The sequence below is a fragment of the Cervus elaphus genome, chromosome 10, assembly GCF_910594005.1.
Source record: "Cervus elaphus chromosome 10, mCerEla1.1, whole genome shotgun sequence".
Classification (NCBI taxonomy): domain Eukaryota; kingdom Metazoa; phylum Chordata; class Mammalia; order Artiodactyla; family Cervidae; genus Cervus; species Cervus elaphus.
The window spans coordinates 52980381-53005479 of record NC_057824.1 but is presented as its reverse complement, the minus strand read 5'-3'; the positions used below and the strand labels follow the sequence as shown (position 1 = coordinate 53005479).

The 25099-nt window shown below is 59.1% G+C and overlaps 1 protein-coding gene across 7 annotated transcripts in view; it reads left to right on the top strand.

The window, feature by feature from the left end:
- SDK1 (sidekick cell adhesion molecule 1) overlaps window positions 1–25099 on the top strand; it is a 740828-nt gene that overhangs the window by 694077 nt on the left and 21652 nt on the right. For all 7 annotated transcript variants that reach the window (XM_043915387.1, XM_043915391.1, XM_043915392.1 and 4 more), the window contains 6 exons: window positions 1205–1306; window positions 8199–8314; window positions 10167–10353; window positions 11993–12130; window positions 16333–16494; window positions 17176–17301. In XM_043915387.1, coding sequence (XP_043771322.1) covers window positions 1205–1306; window positions 8199–8314; window positions 10167–10353; window positions 11993–12130; window positions 16333–16494; window positions 17176–17301 — 831 coding nt within the window. The remainder of the gene's footprint in view (window positions 1–1204; window positions 1307–8198; window positions 8315–10166; window positions 10354–11992; window positions 12131–16332; window positions 16495–17175; window positions 17302–25099) is intronic.

Here is a 25099-nt window from a genome sequence, read left to right as displayed (position 1 = left end):
CTGGATCAGAGAGCGGGTAACACAGGGGAGGACGAGCCGGCCCTGCCAGGCCCCGCGGGTGCCGGCGCTCTGCCAGCCCGTCCGCCGTCGCCCCGGCCACCACCCGGGGCACCCAACCAGCCCGGCAGCCGGGGCGGGGTTCACAGGGCTGTGCCCTCCCCTGAAGCTCCGCGTCATCCATCGTGCGCCGGCTCGCCTGGCCCCTCCTGCCTCGCTGTCTCCTTGTCTGTCCACCGAGTCGCTCCTGGGCCGGGCGTCTCCCAGATGTGGCCTCTCCAAGGGGTTGAGTGAAGAGTCAAGTGCAGGCCTAGCCCGTGACGAGGGCTCCCTCCCGGGGTCTCCACCCAGGTCTTTCAGTCTCGGGTTATGAAGCATGAAGGGGGTGCCCTGGCCATGCCCCAGCGTCCACTCTGCTGCGTCTCTGTGGATTCCTGGCAATCACACGAGGCCCCGAGTTCAGACGGAGCCAGCCTGGTGGTTTCTCAGCAGCAGAGCTCGACCGCGGGGGCAGGATCTTGACCGTTAAATGTATCTGTGTCGGCAAACCAAGGCCTGTGAGGTCTGAATGGCCACGTCCTAGGAAGAAAAGGGCATGAGACGCCAAGTCCATCACGCAGGCCAGGCAGCCAACATGAGCTCTGTACCACTCAATGTGGCGGGAACAGCTGATTTTTTAAGCCAGAACTTTCTGGAAGGGTCTCGCAGTCGCATGACTTTCTAAAGGCCCCACGTATGTGTCTGACTACCTGAGCGCATGGTTCCTGCAAACCGTACCTCCCAGAGAGGGCCCCGCTCTGCAGAGGTCAGCGAATGCGACCCCAGGCCCTCCCGGCATCACTTCACGGAAGGGGGTCGAGGGTCTGCCCACGTGGTCGAGCAGCGCCAGGGTCTTGCTCTGTCTGCTCTTACTCTCCAGAGAGGTTCCAGACCAGAAGGCAGGCCCAGGTCAGGCTCTGTGTCCTAGACTCGCTCCCTTAGGCGAGGAGCTTGTTGCCACCTCGCCCCGAGTGCAGGACGGCTGTGACTGCCTCCCCGGGGTCACGCGAGGGTAGGGGGCGCTGCCGGCCGGAGGGTGGCCAGCCCCTCACAGGCTTCTCTCTGCAAGAAAAGGCTCTGTCATCCCCAGGGGGCACTGGTCATGGAGGGAGATTTCTAAGAAAGGGCAGGGCTCCTGCCTGCTGACCCTGTCCCCTCGCCCTTGCAGATCTGAAGAAATACCGGCGCTATGAAGTGGTCCTGACGGCCTACAATGTCATCGGTGAGGGCCCAGCCAGCGCGCCCGTGGAGGTCTTCGTTGGCGAGGCCGGTGAGTCCCGCCCGGAGCTCAGGGGCCAGCACTGTCCCCCACGTTGAAGGTCGGGTTATGGGGCTTCAGGAGGCTTCTGGTCATGCTGGGAAGAGTCCTCGGCCAAGGACTGGGTATCCTGGTGGCCCCACGAGCGATCCAAGTCTTGCTTTTGAGACCCAGGGGTGTTTAAGGTCTGGAGGCATCGGATTTAGCAGGACCTGCTCTAGGGGGGCCATGCAATCATCCCCGTGGGGATCCAGGAGTGCGGGACCCTGGTGTGGGAAGGGGGACGTCTGTCACCCACTGTCTCTGGCCGGACCTGAGCACTGGCCCGGCCCCAAGTCAGCCTGACCACCTGTAACAGCCTCTCCCCCGTCTCCAAAAGCCACACAGATCCACGTTAGTCCCCCTTTCAGATACGATGTGGCCCCTAGGTTTGTTTCCAAGGACGGTCCCCTCTGTGGGGCTGACGCACAGGGAGACGTTGTATCCCACATTAAGATTGGAGTGTGTGTTTGCCCAGCCCCCCACTGCCCTGGAAGGAGGGGGTCACCTGCCCTCTCCCCGCAGAAACCCCATGCCCCTGGGCATGCACGCATGCACACACACACACACACACACACACTGCCCCACAGCCTGCCCTCCCCCCGCAGAAACCCCCCCCTGCCCTCACACACACACACACACACACACACTCACACACACACACACACACTGCCCCACGGACAGCCGTCTTCTCTGACCTTAGCACGTAGCCAAGGGTTCTGCTCGAATCTGCGGGTGCAGAGTTGGGAGGGTGAGTGGGGTTGGAATGGCCCAGTGGACGGGGACCCAGGCTTTCGGGGGACGAAGGCTGTATACTCTGGGCCAGCCACAGGACACGTCAGATGACTGCACAGTTTGGAGAGGTTATTGTCAGAAATGAGCCAGCACTGAGAGTCTCTGGCTTAGCAGGGTTTTTCTGGAAGACTCACACGGTATTTTCACATAGACAGGGGTAAACCAGGTGAGCCCACAGGAGACAGCGGAGGCCACCCCGGCCTCTGCACAGGAGTCTGTCGGCAGAAGGGGTGGAGGTGGGGGCCGGGCACTCCAGGTGGGCATGGGCCTGGCCACAGAAGAGCCCAGGCAGGCGGGGCGGACGCGGCACATGCCGTCCGCGAGAGCAGGGCTCTGGGCCCTGGCGGGGCGTCGTGCAGGCAGCTGTGCCAGCCCTGCTGCTGGGCTCAGGGTGCGCACGGCTGGCCGGCCAGGACCTGCAGGGCTGACCCGCCCTCCCGTCAGCCTGCACCCCAGAGAGAGGGCCAGCGGCGGGGCCCGGGTGCTCGGGACAGGGCCTGCGTCCCAGGACCCATGCAGGCGTGCGGAGAACAGGGCTGGAGCCCGGGCAGGAGACCCGGGAGCAATGGGGCTGTAGCAGCCAGCCGGACGGCCGTGAACGGCTGCCCGCCTCCGGGCTCGCGTCCTGGGTCTGTGGTTGCTTGTCTGTGGTTGCTGCAGCAGGCGTCAGACTCGGTTCCTTCTCGTGGGGAGGACTCCCCTCTGGGTGCAGACTGCATGTTTGCTGTCGGTCCATCGGTGGACGTCTGGGCTGTCTCCCCCTTTTGGATGTGGGGGTGGAGCTGCTGTGAACCCAGGCGGGCCAAGTGTTTCTCCCAAGTGGCAGGAGGGTGTCCGTCGGCAGCGTCTGTGGGTGGGCGGCCTCCAGTCGGGGATGCAGGAGGCAGAGCCCAGAAAGAGGCCAGGCTCCCCGCCTCAGCTACCGCCCCCCCAGGTCGGGCAGACGTTCAGCCCCGGAGCATTGTTCAGCCATCCGTGTTTACACCGCAGAGAACGTTCTGGAAGGAGGACGCCATGCTTCCAGCACTGCTGCCCCGTACCCGTGGCCGTCCAGTCGCTGCCTCTCGCAACCCAGGGGCCCTTGTAACGTGTTCCTCCTGACTGTGAGCAGTGCTGCTCTCAGGCCTGCAGAAAATAAAGCTAACTGGGGGCAGTTTCCATTCCGCGGCTGGATGCTTCACCGTCCAGACCACTCGGCAGGAAATGCTCAGACTTGTGTGAAAGCTGCCCGAAAACAGCGTGTTTCCCCAGTCAGACCTGCAGGTCTGAGGGTCACCTCTGCCAATCCCCGGCTCTGTGATGCTGGGCCCGTCACTCCACCTCTCTGAGCTCTGGCCCTGAGGACCATGGTGCAGAGGGAAAACCTGCAGGCTGGGAGGGAGGAGACGGGGGCCCTCACCCCGACCCTGCCCCCAGGAAAAATGTCCTGCCCATCCTGCCTGCAGGATAAGTGTCCAGGACTCTCCTGGACCGGGACCGGTCAGTCAGCGGTGAGCAACGACACCCTGTGCAGACTCCTGGTTGGTCTCGTCCTACAGACCAAGACAGGCTGAGAGTTAATGGTCTTCGGGTCCCCTCTAGCCTGAATATGTTAATTTTTAAATCCTTCTAACCTCAGAGAGAAAGGGTAACCTTTAGGAGATCTCTCACTGAGGTTGATTTCTGAGTCCAGGCGTTACAAATTGGTAAACATAGTACATTAGTAAGGACTACAGCTTGCAAGAGACAGAAACCCAAAGAGGCTTACGCTGAAAGAATCTGTCATTAACTCACGTAACAGAAAAGTCGAAGAGCCTGGGCGCAGCTTCAGGCGTGGCTGGATGCAGCAGGCTCACAGGCCCTCCCTGTGCCCCCGGCTCCTCCTCCTCTCAGCTCATTCCCGTCTCAGGCAGGCTGTTGGTCAAGCTGGCCCAGTGGCTCCAGGCAGCAGAAAGAGAGCTTCCTCCCGCAGGGAGAAAACACCTCTCCCCCAGGAGCCCCCCGGGGGGGCAGACCCCAGAGGGAGAAGCACCCCCAGGACCCTGCTTGTCAGAAGGATGGCATGAAGGTGTGAGCGCCAGGAGCAGGTCCCTGGAGGGCATCGTGGGTCTGTGATGACACCCCTGGGCGGCTCTCGGGTCACACAGGCTCCCCCGGGAGAGACGGACATCTAAACGCATCAGCACAGGTGACCCAGCAGCCCTCCGTCTCCAGGGGGACAGAGCCCACACTGGAGCAGCGCCCCAGCCGCCCGCGGGCGAGGGCACCCCGGGGACCCACCGGGGGACACCGCACACGCTCCTGGCCGGCCGTGCCCTGCTTTCACACCGCCCGCTTCGTTTCAGCTGCCAGACCCTTCACGTCCCGTATTTCCTCCAATTCTAGAAACAGTGAAGCTGCGCCCGGGGAGTGGGCAGATTCCCCACGTCCCGCCGTCTGAGCTCAGGGCTTAGACTCCCGTGCAGGGCTTTCCCCGCAGCCTCCAGCCCCGTTCCTGCAGCCTGGAGGGCACAGCATTGGTTTTTTGGAAGAGGGTTTTTGTGACCAGTTTCCTGCTTCTTCCCGTCAAGCCTCCCTGGAGTCGTATTTGGTTCTGGCTCAGCAGTAAGATGAAGAGGAGAGGGGAGGTGACAGAGGAGAGGCAGAGGCCAGGGCCCCGAGGGGCGGCCGGCGGTCGGGGCGAGATGTGCTGGGCCGGAGAGACGTAGGGGGCTGAATTCCCTGCCCCCTCCCCAGGCCCCGGGCACCTCACCACGAGGGAGGGGAGGAGAGCGGCTCAGAGCCAGGCAGCCTGGGTTTACGCGAAGCCGCGTCCACAGTCCTGCTGAGCGCATGGCCTCTGGCCGGTCGCCGGATCACTCTGGGCCTGAGTCTTCCCGTCTCTGTAGCCTGCGTCCTGAGTCACTCAGTCATGTCCGACTCTTGGTGACCCTATGGACTGCAGCCCACAGATGTTTCTGCTGGGAAATGCCGCACGGGTCATCGGCCAGACTGGTGTCCAGGGGGAGACATGCAGCCTGCTCCGGGGGACTGTCCAGGGCGGGCGCCACCCCACAGTGGGGCCGGGCAAGGGGCTGGATGGTGAGCAGTGCTGCCCGAGCAGTGGGCAGCCCCCGCGCTCCCAGCCCTGGCCGTGTACCAGACGCCTTTGCAGATGCTGCTTCCTTTCCTTTCCACACTACGAGCACACAGAGGCCTATCCAGCCGCTGCCCTGTAGCAGAGGTTCTGAAAGGCTCTGGTGCGGGGCCCCAGTGAGCCCAGGGCCACCCAGGGTCTGCAGGACCCGCGGTCAGGAGTGCGAGAGTCAGGGCCCAGGAGCCAGCACCCCCTTCACCAGCACGTCCACGCAAAGCCAGGGGCAGCCGCTGTCTTCCCTTGACACCGGATGGTCACTTTGACGGCCGGCAAGCCCATCCAGGGGCCAGTGGAGCTGGACAAAGTGCTGGTCTCACTGCTTCTTGGGACCCGCCTGCCCAGTCCAGCCTGCAGCTCCCAGCTTTGCAGGGCTTCCTGAGCACTCGGCCAGAATCCCAGAAGATTCCAGAAATCTCTGGTGTTCCACCACCACTGCTGGGTACAAGGAGCCTGCCAAAGTCCAGAAGCATCTCTATCACCGCCCTGGTCGGCCCTCCCTACAGGCCAGTGGGTGACGGCTGTGGGTCAGCATCGTCTGCCCGGCCAAGTCGCCCAGGGGAACCTCTGCCCCGAGCCCATCCCGGCCCCCGCCTCCAGCGCCATCCACGGCGTCCACGTATCAGCTCACGCCAGACTGCCGGGCCAGCAGGCTTCTGCAAATTGATTTCATGTGCTTTAACACAGCATTGTGAGCCGACGCTCACATGCACCGTCCTCCACAGATAGTGAAGTGGGGGAACAAAGAGATTACAGCCTATCAGACGCCCCACCGAAGGCTTCCAAACCGAACCCTTCATGACGAACAAGGATCCCTTGGGGGGTGTAAACAGGGCGTCTTCCTGCAAGTCTGGGGTGGGGAAGCCCAGAGGCTCTTCTGAGCTGAAAACATAAGTCTAGAAACCAGCGTGCTTTGCTGTGTTTACGTTGATTTCTGTCTCCCCGGCTGTGTCCTCATCAGGGAAGTCCTTGGTACCGGCAGTGTTTTTCGGGCAGGACGGCCTGGGGGCTGTGGGCCTGCCCCGCCGGGGATGGCGGTGCAGGTGGGCCCGCCGCCCGGGATGGAACCGGGCCGGGGCGGGGGAGCTCTGCATCGCACATGTCCACCCCCGAGCCGCCGTGGACCCTGGCTCTGCCGCACCTTCACGAAGGGAACCCGGGGGCAGTGGACACTCGCACACGGCCCTGACCCACCTCCGGGGTGACGGCGGCGCCCCACTTTGCCTTTCCCCATCTAATTGTGCCACAGTCATTTCGCGACAGAGTCGCCGATGGCAAACATGCAAAAGACATTAACTTTATTTATGTTTTGGATTATTAATGCGGCTGTTAAAATTCCTCCAGTTAGTTTTGATTGAATTGTTTTTCTGTGTGATTCTGTTGTTTAATGGAGCGGTAAATAAGAATTTCTGATAATGAGGCCGAGCATCTGTCACAACAACCTGGTGTGGGTTATTAACATTTCCATTAGCGGCGGGGTGGGCCACGGTAACACGGAGCCGCACAGTTAGAGCAGAATGAATAGGTGGTGTCAGGCTGAGTGCGTGTTAATTACTATTTTATTCTGCACTGGGGGGCAGCGGGGAAGGGGCGACTCGCGAAGGTTGTCCTCTCCGCGGAGGCCCCCTCCAGAGGGACCGCGCCCTGGACTATCTCCCCCGATGGTGGCCATCCATTTGGTTCCTTCCACGTGTGGCCGTAAACAGACGAGTCCAAAGGCAGCGCCCGGGCCATGGGCAGGGCTGCAGGGGGTGAGGGGAACTGGGCTGGCACCCTGCCCCCCACGCAGCCAGGCGCCCCCCGACAGCTCTGGGGTCCAGCCCGTCGTGGAGTTTGCCGGGAGGGGGGCACCCAGCGGGGAGAAGGGAGTGGTTCCCAGGAGGCAGGGGACAGACCCGCCGGCGGGAGTGCCAGGCAGGGAGAAACGTCCCCAGAGGTACACGTGGGTTGTCTGCGTTGTTCCCAGCTGCCCCGTGGCTGCTGGCAAGGCCATGGCCACGGGGCCCTGTCAGTGACCTTTCACCTGCACAGGTGACCCTGCTGACTCCAGCCCAGCACGGTAGGGTGAGAGGAGGACCAGAGGGGTGGGTCCTCCCCGGGGGACATGCGGCCATGGCCTCTGTGCTCCGTCCCCAAGGAGGAACGGCCGTGGGCCCACAGACGTCAGCTCCCCCCGGAGGCAGGGCTGCGTACCCCAGCGTCCTGAACTGCAGACAGGATCACACACACCTTTGTTTTTCTTTTTTGGCTGCACTGTGGTGTGTGAGATCTTAGCTCCCCAACCAGGGATCGAACCTGGGCCTCCAGCAGTGAAGGCAGAGTCCTAACCACTGGACCGCCAGGCCGCTCCCACAGATGGCCTTTGTTTTCCCCGAGTTCCACATGGAATTTAGCGTTTCCCTCGGTTATGGTTACTGGAAAAGACCCTGATGCTGGGGAAGATTGAGGGCAGGAGGAAAGGGGGCAGCGGAGGCTGGGAGAGCATCACCGCCTCAGTGGGCGTGAATCTGAGCAAACTCTGGGAGACAGAGAAGGACAGGGAAGGCTGGGTGCTGCAGGCCTTGGCATAGAGAAGAGTCAGACAGGACTTGGCGACGGAACAACTGCAATTCGGTTACGCCTGTGACGGCCGGCAGCGCGGGGTCTGGGGGGCCCGGGTCCCCCAGCCACAGGGCCGCCCCCCACCCGATGCAGTGAGGTCGGAGGCTCCTGAGCCGTCTCTGCTTGTCCCAGGCGACCTCACGGCTCAGTCACACGCGCGTGGGTTACTGTGTCACCTTTGTTCTCAAGCGCGGCTGTGTCTCGGTACAATCGCTTTTCTCTGGGGTTCTCCAGATTTCACTGTATGCACTTAGAACCATGGTTCTGAGACGGGTCCGTGGTCGTCCTGGCAGGGGCGGGGCCTGGGAGCCTGGGTGGGCGGGCTGCTCGGCTGACCCTCCGCTCTCCGCCCCGCAGCCCCCGCCCAGGCCCCGCAGCACGTGCAGGTGAACCCGCTCACGGCCAGCCAGCTGGAGGTCACGTGGGAGCCGCCGCCGCCTGAGAGCCAGAACGGGAACATCCAGGGCTACAAGGCAAGCCCCTCGCGTGGCGCGGTCTTCCCTCCCGGCCACCTGTGGACGAGGGCCGGCGGCCTGGACGCCCCCCCAGCTCACGGCCGCCCCCAGCTCTCGCCACCCTCTGCGTCCTGCGCCAGCACGCGGCAGCCCTCACCCGCAGAGCAGTGGGCACCGCCGAGGGGCTGGACCAGGCTCAGCCCACCTCCCCCCGGGCCTGGGGGTGGGGGGAGGCTCACTGTGGGGCCAGCAGGCCCTCTCTCCCAGGCCAGGCCTCTCCTCGCCCTGCACCCCTTCGGGGAGCCTCCACCGCCTTTGCTGACGGTGCAGAGGGGGCCCTGGGGAGACCAGGCCTTGCCCCCTGCTCCGCCCAGTGTCACTACAGGACGCTTCCCGAGTCTTGACTCAGTAGGTCCAGGATGGGGCCCGAAAATGTGCATCTGTAACAAGCTCCCCAGCAGGCCTGGTTCCTGGGGACCTCAGTTTGAGAACCCTGACACTGACCTGTTCTGAGTCCACGTTAACTGAATATTCCAGAAGCGGGCTGGAAGGAAGGCACCAGGCCATTCCCGTAAAAGCATCGGGGATGAGCAGTCACACAAGTTGGTGGGGGGCAGGGAGCCCCTCCCAGGGTTTCACCTCCAAGGTCACCCCTGCGGAGGGGGCTGGGACCCCCTGAGGTCAGCCAAAACCCTCCTGAGATAAACAGCCCAGGGCTGTCCCTTGCACACCCCCATCTTCCCCCCAGGGTGAGTCTCCTTGTCTGGCCTGCTGAGCCCCAAGTCAATCAGTCCTCAGACTATGGGCTCGCCTGCCCTGATGATGACTATTGGGCCGATTAAATGTCCCTCTAAGAATGATTTTCTGTAGCTGTTTTGTGAAAAGAAAGGCCTTCTTCCGTGGCAGGGCTGTTAACAATGATTGATGAGGCAACAGCAAGTCCCCTGAGCCTGGAGGCAAGGTGCTATCTGTGTATGTCCAAAGCATGTTCCCTATTAATAATTTCCCCAATAATAGTGTCCTGAACACACGCTGAACGTGGGTATTGATCTCAGTGTCCAGGTTAGTACAGCCTCTTCAAGCAGAGCGCCTCACCGGCCAGTTCAGAGCACAGAAGCTGGAGTGCGTCCTGCAGGAGGGAACGAGCGTAGTTAACCCGCCAGGGCCGCTCCAGCCTGGCCAGCCGTGTGGACGCTGGAGAGTCAGCCCCCGGCCTGCGAGGCCTCTGCCGCTCTGCACATGGGTCAGCGGCTCTGACCGCCTAGCCCGGGTTACACCCACGGAGCCAAAGCGGATCCATGGGTCAGGGCTCTCTCTGGGCGGTCTGGCTGGCACTGGCTTGGGGCTGTGGTTCTCCGCCAGCTGTCAAGGGAAACAGTTCAGATGACCTTACAAACCTCCGTGTGTGGGCATCATGTTCGCCCATGAGCACGTAAAAACCAGACACAAGGAAACAGAATCAGGAGAAACACGGGCTACCCAGCAGCGCTGAGCCCAGCATGGCCCTTCTCCTCGTCATCTGAGGCTGTTTAACGTCCACAGCATTGGGTCATGTTGGTCGAAGCCTTCCATGGATGTTGGGGTTAAAATGTGGGAGCCTCGAGTGAAGCTGGGGGCTGGTGATGTCCACAGGCTGGATCGGGGGCTGGGTCAGTCTCCCCTCGGTCCAGAAGCCTGGTCCTAAGGCACCTTCCTGGCAGCCACCTCCGTCTGCAGGCCCCGTCTACCTGGCCTGGCCTCTGCAGAGGACCGCTCGCCCCCCAGGAGCACTGGGGTCCCCCCTCCCAGCTTGGCGGCCACCTGTCCCCGGGCTGAGACGGGGCGCCACCCCTCCGAGCCGCCCGGCCTCCAGCCTCTGCTCCCCCGACAGATCTACTACTGGGAGGCGGACAGCCAGAATGACACGGAGAAGATGCGGGTGCTGTTCCTGCCCGAGACCACGGCCAAACTGAAGAACCTCACCAGCCACACCAAGTACCTGGTCAGCATCTCGGCCTTCAACGCCGCCGGCGACGGGCCCAGGAGCGCGCCCCAGCCGGGTTGCACCCACCAGGCAGGTAGGAGCAGGCGAGCCTCCTGCCGACCACCCGGGTCACCCCCCTGCCCCGCCGCTGCTCCCTGCCCCCCCCCAGCTCCCCCAGCTCCCCGCTCTGCCGGTCCTGAAACCCAGCCCCGTGTAGCCGGGGGTTTCTGGGCCTGACCCACGTGGTGTCCCCGGTGCCCAGCCTGGGCCCGCTGCATGGAGCTGCTTGCTGTAAGCCGCGCAGGGCGGTGGGGGCACAGGCTTCCAGCTGCACGAGGCCTCATCCCTCGCAGGCAGGATGCGCCCCAGGCCCCTGGGGGGCTTCTCTCAGGTCCAGCTCCCAGAGCGGGGATCCCCTTGTCTGTTGACCCCGGCTGCAGTGTGGGCCCCCTGGCGCCTCAGCCGCAGAGCCCCCCGAAGCAGCTGGCCTGGGCTGCACTGCCAGGGTCACGCTGCCCGTGTCCTCCTCTCCTCACCCAGGGTGTGTTCTGAGCTGATCGCTCACTCTGCTGGTGACTCGGAGTCCCCTGTGGCCTGGGGGGCTTTGTGAGGCCAGCCAGGCCTCCCAAGGGAAAGGCGGCTGGCCCTGGGGTCCCGGGAGCTCCGAGGGGCTCCGTGAGATCCAGAGGGTCAAAGTCCAGCAAAGTAGGTTCGGGAGCCCACGGGATACAGACCCTCCTCTCGGGGCTCCCCAACATTCTGTGGGTTCAGTCTTCCTGGGAACAGGGGCTCCCAAGCGCTTTGCCCCCCACAAGATGACCACAGCCGGATTGTAAGGGCTGCGCCCTCGGGGCCTATCCGGCGGTTCCTGCAAGGCCGGGAAGGGGCCTTCGTGGACTCTGAGCGGGAAGCAGGCAGGCGGAGCTGTGGGGCTGAGAGTGGGTGGGAGGCAGGGACCCTCGGGCACCGTTGGCCCGGGCGGTCGTGGGGCCACAGGACTCTCAGGGACGGGGGAGGGCAGAAGCGAGGCAGGAGGGGCTGGTTTAGTGGGCATTGCTCATCTCCGAGGGGAACCAGGCTGGGGCACATCAGTCCCCACACGGTGGGGGAAGCTCCGGGCTCCAGTCCAGGTGGACGGGGGCCTTGGGTGGGTCAGCCTGCTCCCCGACCCCCAGCCGGCCTCTGTGTCTGCTGGGAAAAGATGTCTCCCCACTCAGGCTGGCCCGTGAGCCCCCCCAGCTCCAGACCAAGAGGGACCATGAGATGGTCGGGCACCGGGTGATCTCAGATGAGGACAGGGTGGGGGTGTCCTCTGGGGCCTCCAGCCCCCCCCCCAGAGGGAGAGGAGAGGAGGGCAGAGCCTCCACCCATCACCCACCACGGAGCCTGGCCCCCCAGAGGAGCAGGACTGGAGCTGACAGTGCTATCCCCGCTGCGTCTTCTGTTCCTGTTATTCATTTTTACACCTTTGTCACTGTGCCTCTCAGGCTCCTTTGTGCTTAAACACCGTCATTTCCTCTGCTCCTCTCGGGAGGGTTTCGGTTTCCAGTTGATCCTGGGAGGTTGGGGACGATCAGTAAATCTCCTTTACACCCTGCGTGGCACTGAGCCTGTGCCGAATTGAAAATAACATCTAATAAACATCTCTGTTCCGGGCAGAGGCATGGACACCTACGTAGATGATCTCTTGCTGTAGAAGGAGCTTTAGTGAACATCCTGTCCTATTCCTCCAGCTCCCGGGACCCCCAGCTTTTTGACGTTCTCGGAAATAACCTCCACCACGCTGAATGTCTCGTGGGGCGAGCCCGCAGCGGCCAACGGCGTCCTGCAGGGCTACCGCGTGGTGTACGAGCCGCTCGCGCCCGTCCAAGGTAAGCCCCGCGGGGCCTGGCACCCACCGTCAACGCGGGAAGAGGCGGGTGAACGGGCCGAGCGCGGCTCGCGTTCCGACAGCCGCCCTCCTGGAGCCCCTGACCCGGGTCTTCACCGCCTGCCGCTCCTGCGGCCCCAGGGCTCGTCCCACCCGGGCACCGCCAGCTGGAACCACGTGGGCAGCGTGGCCGGAGGAGGCGCTGGGCCCAGACGCTGCGCCCAGGTGCTTCTCCGGGTTACCCTTCGTTCTGACGTTAACTCATCTAGGGTTTTTTGGGAGGTGCACACCGTGGGCTTGCAGCATGTTCCCCGACCGGATACTGAAGCTGAGCCCCCGGACCCAGAGCACACACTGAGGGCTGAGTGGGCCTTTCTCTCTGCCCCTCTGCGTGCCCAGGACCGCGGTGCAGGGGAGGGCAGGGAGCCCTGGTCATAAACGCAGACAGACTGTAAAAGTTACGGATTGTTTAATGTCTAGGAGGGAAAGATACCACCCACACGTCTGATGATCCTGGCTCTCCACTTAAAGCGCCGCGATAAACGTTTCCTTTAAAAATAAGCACATTCAACTAAAACAGGGAGTTGATGTGAAGAAGAAAATTTAAGCCCTAGATTTTATTTCATCACATCTCAACTGCCGTGGACTCCGAGATTCATGGTTATTTTATGAAGTGCTGAGGAAGAAAAAAGGCCTCCAATGCACTCCGGCCCAAGCCTCATGTGCAGCGCCGGTCCCGAGCTGCATCCCAGATCAGACGTGGACGCGTGAGGGGCACGCGTCTCAGAGAATCGATGAACTTTGGTAAATGGCAGGACAGGCGCTGTGTGGACACAGTCAGTACAACAGCCAGGAGGTCAGCCCCACTCAGTCTGGGGACAGGCAACCTGGGCGTGGCCGGGGTTGCGGTCACAGCCCCAGCAGCCCTGGAAGAGACAGGCCAGGATCTGCTCATTCAGCGGCCAGGAAGGGCCGAGAATTACCGGACTCTGGCGTTTTGCTTGCCCTGGTGAATGGGGCCGGGGACTCGGTGCTCGGTCACGCGGCCGCTTCCCCCCCTCCTGTCCGGAGCCCAGGTTCCTGACCGGCAAGTCCCAGGCCCCGACTCCCACTTGTCTGTCTGGTGCCCAGTCCAGGGCTGGGGCTGCTGCCCGTGACCGTGATGGCGACAGTGACTGGCAGCACCCAGCCCGGCCCGCGGAGCCCCGGGGCCGCCTCTACCCCCAGAGCTGCCCTGAGCCAGGCCCACCCGCCCCCCGACAGCTCTGGCCCTGCTCCTGCGGGAGCGAGGCTGACCTCAGGCCTCATGCCTCCCGCAGCCGCCTGGCAGCCAGCACACACCCCATCCCTAGGGGCAGAGCTCAAGGCCCGCCACCCGAGTGCCGCCCTGGACCTGTGACCTTCCAGACGCGCCCTGCTCACCACCAACCTGGGCCGCTTCTCAGGATCCCACCCAGAGCCTGCCTGGACCGTGGCTGCTCCCCGAACCCCTGATTTTCCAGTCACACACCGAGCCCAAGCCCTTCCGGCCTCCACAGCCCGCGGCCCGGGAAGGTGGGGTCTGCCAGGCGGGGCTGCGCAGAGGCCGTGCCCAGGGCGGGGCAGGGCTGCTGGTGACAGCCGTGGGGCTGAGCGCGGGAAGCCCTTACTCTGGGCTCGGCTGAGGGCCTCACACTGGCCAGCGCTGACTGCCACCGGAATAGCAGCCACCTCGGGGCAGGCGGAGGCTTAGGAAGCGTTTGCACACCCCGAGTCCCCACACCTGGCCCGCGCCTCCCCTGGGCCCCCCAGTTCCTGGATTATGTATCCCCCTTGCTTAGGGCAGCTGCCAGTCTGACGGGCATGTGGGCCTCCTGAGTGGGGGGTCTCCTGGAGAAGCCCAGCCCCCTTCACTGTGGGATCCGAGATTCCCACAGGGACCCATGGAAGTGGTGACGGGGGCTCCAAACAATTCCGATACGTTCACGTGTCTCCCGGAGACGTGGCTGCAAACACAGGGGACCCTCAGGTGTCTTCATTCTATGTCGGCTCTCTGTGGTAGCTGGCTCCCCGTGAAGACCACCGAGGATGTGATATGTACGTTTACACACGCACACGCACGTTTGCAGTGAAGACAGTAAACAGACGTTGTGAAGCAGCGCCCTCGCCCCAGCTGACCCTGCGTGCCCCGCCCCAGGCCCAGACCTGGTGGGCTGCATTCAGCCCAGGGAGCGGGGGGCACGCGTGGGCCCAGTGCTGTGGACCCCGGGCCCCAGGAGAGCAGCCCTCGGAGTGCCAGGCCCTGTCTTGGGAATCTAATTCCATGGAAGAGCTATTTTTGTGTTTTCTAAAAATGTCTTTTAAATGGGGGAAAGATTGAAGCCAGGAAGAGAAGGGGGCGAAAGAGGATGAGATGATTGGATGGCATCACCAACTCAACGCACATGAGTTTGAGCAAGCTCCAGGAGATGGTGATGGGCAGGGAGGCCTGGCGTGCTGCAGTCCATGGGGTCACAAAGAGTGGGACACGGCTGAGCTACTGAACATCAACAACAACAAAATGTTTTAAATGGAAGCATTTTAGGGAATTGCACCATGAGCCTTTGTAGTGCAGGGCACGGTTTTAAAATGGACTAAACAAGATTCTGCCGTGGTTGGGACGGGATGGAGGGGGGGGGACAGAGTTCACAAAATCTGTGCCTGGAGTTGGTTCTACTCTAAGGAGAAAGAAAGTTGTTGTTGTTTTTTTATAACAACAAAAAAAAAGGGGCGGAGGCTGCTCTGCCAAAAAGACTATACATCCCACAGGACCCCCAGCATCAGCTGGTGACGTGTGTGTGGGCTGTCCCGGACTGGGAGCCCTGTCCAGAGCGATGAAGCTGAGGGGCAGTTTCGCTGGGAGAAACGGCCCTGCTTCTCCAGTGAAAAGCTCCAACCAGGCAAACGCTGCCAGACTTGCTCTGAAATAATTGGGAAGAGAATGATTTAGCTGAGCGAGTGTTTGATAAAAGGCGTGATGTGAACGCAGTAAGCCACGAGAAGGGACCCTGGGACCAGCAGGACTGGAGGGATTTGCTCCAGCGACTTGGAAGCTGGACCCATTTTGCACAAGGACGCACTTTTTGGGCTCTTCTGAGGTCAAGGCCGCCCCAGGACTCCAGGTGTGGAGAGCACCAGCCATTGACAGCGAGGACACTCAGGCGGCCCCGTGGTCTCGGGACGCCCAGCGGTTCTCTGTGTGGGGGATGCAGAGGGCTGGACCCTGGACCCTGGACAGCAGGCACCGGGCCCAGCTTGTCCACACGCTCTCTGCTGACCAACCAGTCCTGGAGCCACCGCAGCCTGACGCCCCGCCAGAGGTGCCAGACAGCCGTCGGCGGGTTGGAGGCCCTCAGGAGTCCCACAGTACTAGAGTTTCCGTAGCTTTTTTGTTCGAAAAAAACAAACTTGTTTTTTTTTGAAAACCTCATTTTCAAACTTGTCATGAACCCTATTTTCCCTTCTGGAAAAGGCTGCATTTATGTATTTTTCAGGATGTATCTTCCTCCCAAAATACTGAAGCTCTGTTTTCTTATTAAATGCCGTGCAGCCAGCATCACCCCCGCTCCGTCCCCGTATCTGAGGGCGAGGTCTCCGTGCTGTCCAGGTCTCTGGACAGAGGCACCACTGCCCACGGTGACAGGTTCTCCATCCTCGCGTCAAGTCCCGGGCGAAGCTGTGCTTGTGTGTGGCCGAGGCCCTTACAACACAGGGTGGTCCCCAGTGGCCGGGGGGCAGGGGCTGCACCTTTAACCCCCAGAAGTCTTCCCGAGTCTTCCTCTCCCGCGATCTCTCCTCCAGGACTGAGTCGGGGAGCCCGAGGTCGCCTCCGACGTGACACAGGACTTTGTGGGAAGGGACCCTGCAGACCCCAAGGCCCTGCCGTGTAGGTGGTGCCAGTCGCCGGGGGTCTCTGCCCCCGACGTGACCGGCAAGCCTGACCTCCTCCTCCCGACTGTCGTCAGGGCGGTTCTTCCCTTGTCAGCACCCGCTTCTCAAGCTTAGGCTCTAATTGCACTTATCTGTGCTGAAAATTGGCCATTATCACCGCTTAAACGCCGCCTAATTGTAAGAAATACTTCCTTAGCAGACCGAGGGGCCTCCGTGTTGTTATCAGAGCCCGGCAGGCAGGCGGGGCTCTGGGCCCCTCTGAATCATCCCCTCTCCCCGTTCCTGTGGCTCTAGGGGTCAGCAAGGTGGTGACCGTGGACGTGAAGGGGAACTGGCCGCGCTGGCTGAAGGTGCGGGACCTCACCAAGGGCGTCACCTACTTCTTCCGCGTGCAGGCGCGGACCATCGCCTACGGGCCCGAGCTGCAGGCCAACGTCACGGCCGGGCCGGCCGAGGGTGAGTAGCCAGCCCCCTTCGTCCACTTACCGGTTTGTCTGCACTCCAGCGAGCCGCCTCGGCCGCTCAGAGCTGGCTTCAGCTCGGGTCTCTTTTGGTCCTGTTTTCTTCCCGTTTTTTAACTTTTGGCCGTACCCTATACCGTGTGGGACCTTAGGTCCCCGCCCAGGGATCAGCCCAGGGCCCCCTGCAGTGGAAGCACAGAGTCCTAACCGCCGGGCCCCCAGGGGAGTCTCTTGGCCCTGTCTTCAAAAGCACGCATTAATGCAAGTGTCTGCACATGGACGCGTTCAGTATAGACAAGCAAATTCCGAGGTGTTAAGCATGTCAAGTTTGTATTTCTTTTCTGGGAAAAATATTAAGACAAAATAAGTGCGTTCAATTCAAGATACACAAGAAAAATTTGAAGTTTTCACGCATGAGGCTGAGTCAAGGTTTCCACTTCACAAATGACCTTGGCCTCTGTTTACGGAGGTGCTTACGGAGGCCAGGGCAGCGGATCCAGGGGCACCTCCACGCCTCACCTCTCTTGATCCTCCGATGGACCCTGTGAGGCCTGCGTCGGCCCCCACCCCACCCCCACTTTCTAGAGGAGGAACCTGAGACTGAGCTGGTGGCCCTGCCTGGAGGGCCTCTGCGGGTGAGAAGTCCCCAAAGCCCCCTGCTCTGCTCTGCCCACAGGGTCCCCAGGCTCCCCTCGAGATGTCTCAGTCACCAAATCCACCTCTGAGCTGACCCTGCAGTGGACGGAGGGCAGGCCGGGCAGGACACCCACCACGGGCTACGTCATCGAAGCCAGACCCTCAGGTAGGGCGGGCGCCCCCCCGAAACTGTCCCCGCGTCTGTACAAGGGGGACACGTCCAGGCCGCAGGCCCGCCTGGCACAGTGTCTCCCTGACGACAAGGGGACCGAGGGAGTGATGCTGAAATGAGAGCCTCCCTCTCACTCCCCCACTCTCTGTTTTCATAACCATAACTGTGCTCATAACCTCAAGGGCATCAGACCCACGACAAGGTGGCCACATGAGCCCAGTTGAGGGGAGGGTAACTTCACGCGGATACATGTGCTTGAGGACTTAGGGCCCCTCGCACACGCTCTCGGCTCACCAGTGACACCCGCGAGTGGCTCAGAGACAGGCTGAGGGTCTCAGTGGGCCGCGTCCTGCTCGTCCCCCCGCTGTGAGCCTTCCTGCCAGGAGTGGTACCCCTGTCACCTGCTGAGAGCGAGGCTGAGACCCACCCGCCCCCGTCTGCCCCGAGAGGGCTCTCCCCTTCCTGCTGTTCGGTTAATACCTTTTGTTGTTGTTCAGTCACTCAGTGGTGTCCAACTCTGCGTCCGTCACCCGCTCCCGGAGCTGGCTCACTCATGGCCCTCGGGTCAGTGATGCCACCCCACCGTCTCACCCGGTGTCACCTCCCTTCTCCCGCCCTCAGCCTTTCCCAGCATCAGGGTCTTTCCAGTGGCTCTTGGCATCAGGTGGACAAAGTGTTGGAGCTTCAGCTTTTAGGAAGGGCTTACTGGAAAATGAACTGCCGATGGGTTAAGGCTGGCGTTAGGGCTGCGGGTGGGTATCACGCACACAGGAGCACCGCACGTGTTTACCACGGCCTTCAGACTGCACAGCTCAGGATGGACCTCTGGGGGTGAGCGTACCTGGTGGGCCCGCAACACGCTCAGAAAGCAGACCGCCAGGTCCCTCCCGCTAGAGGGAGTCCAGTTCTGGGCACGTTTCCGACTAAGGTCTACAGCAGCTGTTAGACCAGGAGGAAGGGCCCTGAAGCTGCAGACCCCTCAACGTCACAGGCGCCCCCCTCCCCAGCAAACTGGTTCTGAGAGGTTCCTAATTAGAAGTGCCTTCTGGAAACTTCTAAGGAGAAACCTGGTCCATAAGCCAAGACGGTTTCTATGAAACGTGAATGATTCTTTGGCTCCGACCAAAGAGTCCGGGACCCGGCCAGTTTCTGATGAGGAGGGTGTCCGTCCTGTGCTGGAAACAGAGGCCCCCAGTCTGTGGCAGGCCCGGGCTCAGCCAGCGCCGGGGCTGAAAGGGCCCTGGGGTCTGGGCCCAAACGAGGCTGTGGAGGCCGTGCTGACCTAAAGATAGCAAGCTGTTCGCCCCTCAAATCCAGCGGTTACCCTGCTCGCTCCCCAGGCCCCCGCGGTGTTCATGGATAGAATTCTGGAGATCCAACCATTTAGATGGGAAAAAATTTACATATGCTCTTATCTTCACTAACCTCTAACTGAAAGTAGCACTTCCTTCACTTATAAACACACATGCGTTTCCCCCGCCGCTGTAACCCAGCACCAAACACAGGGTGGCTTAAGTAACAGGGACGGGCCATCTCTCAGTTCCGGAGGCGGGAAGCCTCAGATCACGGTGTCGGCAGGGCTGGCTCCCAGGGGGCCGAGGTGAGGAGTCCGGCCCAGCGCCTCCCCCGGCTCCCGGCGCGTCGCTCACAGCCTCTGCGGCAAAAGCATCACCCAGGCCCCGACCTTCCTCGTCAGCTGGGCTCCTCCCCGTGTTCCTGCCTGCGTCCAAATGTCCCCTCTTTATTTTATTCATTTACTGTTTTGGACGCGCTGGGTCTTCTTTGCTGTACGGGAGCTTTCTCCAGTCGCAGAGTGGGGACCACTCTAGTTGCGGTGTGCGGCTTCTCTTGTTGCAGAGCATGGGCTCCAGGCACGCGGGCTTCAGTAGTTATGGCCCCCAGGCTTCGTTGCTCCGTGGCATGTGGGATCTTCTCAGAGCAGGGGTCGAACCTGTGTCCCCTATACCGGTAGGTGGATTCTTAGCCACTGGATCACCAGGGAAGTCCCTAATTTCCACTTCTTAGAAGGACCCCAGTTCAGTTCAGTCCCTCAGTTGTGTCCGACTCTTTGTGACCCCATGAATCACAGCACGCCAGGCCTCCCTGTCCATCACCAACTCCTGACGTTTACTCAAACTCAAGTTCATTGAGTTGGTGATGCCATCCAGCCGTCTCATCCTCTGTCGTCCCCTTCTCCTCCTGCCCCCGATCCCTCCCAGCATCAGGGTCTTTTCCAGTGAGTCAGCTCTTCCCATGAGGTGGCCAAAGTATTGGAGTTTCAGTTTCAGCATCAGTCCTTCCAATGAACACCCAGGACTGATCTCCTTTAGGATGGACTGGTTGGATCTTCTTGCAGTCCAAGGGACTCCCAAGAGTCTTCTCCAACACCACAGTTCAAAAGCAACAGTTCTTTGGCACTTAGCTTTCTTCACAGTCCAACTCTCACATCCATACATGACCACTAGAAAAACCATAGCCTTGACTAGACAGACCTTTGTTGGCGAAGTAATGTCTCTGCTTCTTAATATGCTATCTAGGTTGGTCATAACTTTCCTTCCAAGGAGTAAGCATCTTTTAATTTCATGGCTGCAATCCCCATGTGCAGTGATTTTGGAGCCCCCAAAAATAAAGTCTGACACTGTTTCCACTGTTTGCCCATCTATTTGCCATGAAGTGATGGGACCAGATGCCATGATCTTAGTTTTCTGAATGTTGAGCTTTAAGCCAACTTTTTCACTCTCTTCTTTCACTTTCATCAAGAGGCTTTTTAGTTCCTCTTCACTTTCTGCCATAAGGGTGGTGTCATCTGCATATCTGAGGTCATTGATATTTCTCCCGGCAATCTTGATTCCAGCTTGTCCTTCTTCCAGCCCAGTGTTTCTCATGATGTACTCTGCATATTAAGTTAAATAAGCAGGGTGACAATATACAGCCTTGACGTACTCCTTTTCCTATTTGGAACCAGTCTGTTGTTCCATGTCCCCAGTCGTATGGAATTAGGGCCCACCCTCATGACCGCATCTTAATTAATTACATCTGCAGAGACCCCATTTCCAAACAAGATCACCTTCTGAGAGCCTAAGGATCAGGCCTCGAGGGTGTGAATGACAAGGGGATGCAGTTCAGCCCACGACAGGTGAGAAACCGCCTAAGGCACTGCAGTAGCTGTGAGGCTGCGGGCAGCAGGAGTCATGGCACGTTCACATCACGGCCAGCCGGGGAGAGACTCCCCCGGATCCTTCACACTCAGCCTTACACTGGAATTACATCGTCCGCGGACCCCGCTTGACCTTCTTATCCAAGGCATTCGTGATGAAGCCAAGATTGCCGAGTTCCTTGGGATGAGGGTGTCACAGAAATCCACGTTTCTCTACCACATCTTCCAAAGACCACATGGCTTACCAAGGGTGCCGGGAAGACCCATGTGACCCACACCTTCCTCGCAGCCTGGAGACGGACATGGCTGTGAACTTCCAGGTCCCGCCAGGCGCTTAGCATCACCCGTGTAACTCGTTTCCTTTTCTGTTGTAATTCACACATCTGAAACCACTCTGAGATGGGGTCCTTCAAAGTCAGCCGGCTGTCAGAGAGTCCACGCACCGAGAAAAGATAAGGAAGCCTTGGTCTTGAGCAGGGGTCCCCGGGTCCTCAGCCTCCATGATCTAATGCCTGATGGTCTGAGGTGGAGCTGATATAATCACAGAGAAACAAAGTGCGCAACAAACGCAGTGCGCTTGAGTCGTCCTGACACCCCCCCGCCTCCACCCTGTTCATGGAAAAACTGTCTTCCAGGAAACCCATCCCTGGTTCCAGAAAGGTGGGGGATGACTGGAGAGGAGATGCGCCCGAGACGCTGCCCGAGTTGCTTCCTTCCACCTGAAACTCATGTCCCTGAAGAGAGGGAGAGGGCCCAACGGACGTGGGCTGTCACCGGCCACCGGAGGGGCCATCGGGGGGTGGAAGTGCTCTGTGTGAGGACCGCGTTGATGTCAGCTCCCCGGTTGTGCCATGCTGCAGATTCCCAGGGTGATGCCCTCGGGGGTCACTGGTAAAGGACACTTGGGGTGCTGAGCCATTTCCCACAGCTGCAGGGGAATCCACAAGACTCTCAAAAAGTTTAGCTTAGAATTTTATAAGATCCCCGTGGATGGTCTCCTCACCCTCGTCAGCCAGCACACCAGCATCTGTCTGAAATAGGGGTCTCGCATCAGCGGTCAGCCTGTAGGGAACATAACTCAGCAGCACCCAGGCTCGGACGCTGGAGTCTTAGCCCCAGTGAGCGCTTGGGGCCGTCCTGGAGCGAGGAGACAGATCCACAGGCCGCCCGGGGGGCTGGTTAATCTCCCCTGGGGTTATCCTTGCTCATCCACCCGCCGAGATAGAGGAAACAGGCTGCTCATCCGTCAGGAGTGCAGCTTTAGGGGGTCTGGAAGGCAGTTTAAGAATTAGCGGGATGTCACCCCACACCCCGGGGCCTCACCCCGACACAGGCTTCCTGCCATCAGCTGGCCATCCGAGCTCAGCGGGTCAGCACCAGGATGTGGAAGCTGACTCTCAGGGACCAAGTCATGACAGGAAACTGACCTGGAGACTCTGCTTCACTTCCTCAACGTCGGAAAGCGGGCTGCCAGCAATTTCCCTTCTCCGGTGGCCGACTGGACCAGGGCAGGCTGACCGGCTCACCGTCCAGGCTCTGAAAGTTGAGAAAGACGCCCTCTGCACTCCAGGGTGGAGGCTCGCAGCTGCTTGGAGTCAGATGAAATGCTGTTACAGATTGTCAATGTTTAAATACCTTGCCGGTACCGTGAGCTTTGGATCTCAGCTGTCATCTGTTACAGGCCTCATTACACAGAGGATTAAACGTGGCACCATCTCGCTGCCGCCCCCCGAGCCCTCTGTAGGGTAGGGGAGTCTGAAGGGAGCTTGGTTGTGGCGTGTGGGCCCCTGGGACAGGGAGTTTTTGCTCGGAGGCTGCCCAGGGTCTGGGAAGACTGAGCCCATTTGTGGGAGGCCCCGGGGCCCCCAGGATGCCTGCTGTTCACCCACCAGTCTCATCTCCATCTTGCCTTGAAAGGCACGGAGCTTGCCCACTTGGCTGGTCTGGAGAGGGCAGCCAGCGGGCCTGGACAACCTGGGCAGGCGGCCGTGCATCCTTGTGGGTCTGCATTTAACTGCAGCCAATTTTGCTGATGCTCTGGCAGTGATCAAGACCATCCCCAAGAAAAAGAAATGCAAAAAGACAAAATGGCTGTCTGAAGAGGCCTTACAAATAGCTGAGAAAAGAAGAGAAGCGAAAGGCAAAGGAGAAAAGGAAAGATATACCCCTTTGAATAGAGTTCCAAAGAATAGCAAGGAGAGATAAGAAAGCCTTCCTCAGTGATCAATGCAAAGAAATAGAGGAAAACAACAGAATGGGAAAGACTAGAGATCTCTTCAAGATAACTGGAGATACCAAGGGAACATTTCATGCAAAGATGGGCACAATAAAGGATAGAAATAGTATGGACCTAACAGAAGTAGAAAATATTAAGAAGAGGTGGCAAGAATACACAGTTGAACTATAGTAGAACTATACAAAAAAGATCTTCATGACCCAGATAATCATGATGGCGTGATCACTCACCTAGAGCCTGACATCCTGGAGTGCGAAGTCAAGTGGGCCTTAGAAAGCATCACTATGAACGAAGCTAGTGGAGGTGATGGAATTCCAGTTGAGCTATTTCAAATCCTAAAAGATAATGCTGTAAAAGTGTTTCACTCAATATGCCCGCAAATTTGGAAAACTCAGCAGTGGCCACGGGACTGGAAAAGGTCGGTTTTTATTCCAGCCCCAAAGAAAGAATGCTCAAACTACCACACGATTGCACTCATCTCACATGCTAGCAAAGTAATGCTCAAAATTCTCCAAGCCAGGCTTCAACAGTACATGAACCGAGAACTTCCAGATGTTCAAGCTGGTTTTAGAAAAGGCAGAGGAGCCAGAGATCAAATTGCCAACATCCATTGGATCACAGGAAAAGCAAGAGATTTCCAGAAAAACATCTACTTCTGCTTTATTGACCAAGCCAAAGTCTCTGACTGTGTGGGTCACAACAAACTGTGGAAAGTTCTTCAAGAGATGGGAATACCAGACCACCTGACCTGCCTCCTGAGAAATCTGTATGCCTGTCAAGAAGTAACAGAACTGGACATGGAACAAGTGACTGGTTCCAAATAGGAAAAGGAGTACGTCAAGGCTGTATATTGTCACCCTGCTTCTTTAACTTTTATGCAGAGTACATCATGAGAAACACTCAACTGGATGAAACACAAGCTGGAATCAAGATTGCCGGGAGAAATATCAATAACCTCAGATATGCAGATGACACCACCTTTATGGCAGAAAGTAAAGAACTGAAGAACCTCTTGATGAAAGTGAAAGAGGAAAATGAAAAAGTTGGCTTAAAACTCAACATTCAGAAAACTAAGATCATGGCATCTGGTCCCATCACTTCATGGGAAATAGATGGTGAAACAATGGAAACAGTGACAGACTTTACTTTTTTGAGCTTCAAAATCACTACAGATGGTGATTGCAGCCGTGAAATTAAAAGATGTGTACTCCTTGGAAGAAAAGTTATGACCAACCTAGACAGCATATTAAAAAGCAGAGACATTACTTTACCAACAAAGGTCCATCTAATCAAAGCTTTAGTTTTTCCAGTAGTCATGTATGGATGTGAGAGTTGGACTATAAAGAAAGCTGAGCGCTGAAGAATTTATGCTTTTGAACTGTGGTGTTGGAGAAGACTCTTGAGAGTCCCTTGGACTGCAAATAGATCCAACCAGTCCATCCTAAAGGAAATGCTGAAGCTGAAACTCCAATACTTTGCCCACCTGATGCAAAGAACCGACTCATTTGAAAAGACCCTGATGCTGGGAAAGATTGAAGGTGGAGGGGAAGGGGATGACAGAGGATGAGATGGTTGGATGGCATCACCGACTCAATGGACATGAGTTTGAGCAAGCTCCGGGAGTTGGTGATGGGCAGGGACGGCTGGCGTGCTGCAGCCCGTGGGGTCACAAAGAGTCGGACACCACTGAGCGACTGAACTGAACTGAACTGAAATCTGCTGATGCTCTGACATAAACACACCAAACTGAACAGCTACTAAGGAAATTCGCACGGGGCTAAAACACAGACTCCCTCTCAGTCCTGGAGAAGGGCGGTCAGCGAGCATGGACTCGTCCCCAGACCCCGCCGGACAGTCCTGCTGGAGGTTCACTTCTCCGGTTTCGAGAAGGCTTCCTCCCAGTCGGTGTTGCTAAGCTCTGGGGAAGGCAGTGGGAACTGTGCAGAGGGCATTTGCAGCTGATTTATTTACACAAATTATTCCGAGGCGTTTTACTGTGTAGATCAGGAAGGCTCATTTACATATTTACACAATAGGCGGGAATGGCACTGAAGGAGCTATAAATATATTTTCCTCTCCAAAGCAGCCGTGAAATATACATGTTTAGGATGTACCAAATGCAAGGCAGACATTGTGTTGCTTTTTTCGCAAATAACGTATTTAGCCTGGGGATAGGCGTGGGTGAGATGGATTATGGTTCCTGGTCCCTGGGTGGCTGGGGGGGTCTTCCCCCCAAACTTTCAGTCCTCCTGGGAGCCCCCCAGGCCCCGCCCACTCGTTCTGTCCACTTGCAGTTTTTGACTGCAGGACTTTTCAGCTGAACAAAGGAAAACATCAGTGCTTTGCCGAAGGTTTAAAATCCATGGAAGTTGCTGAGTCAGCGCCCTCAGCCCGAGGGC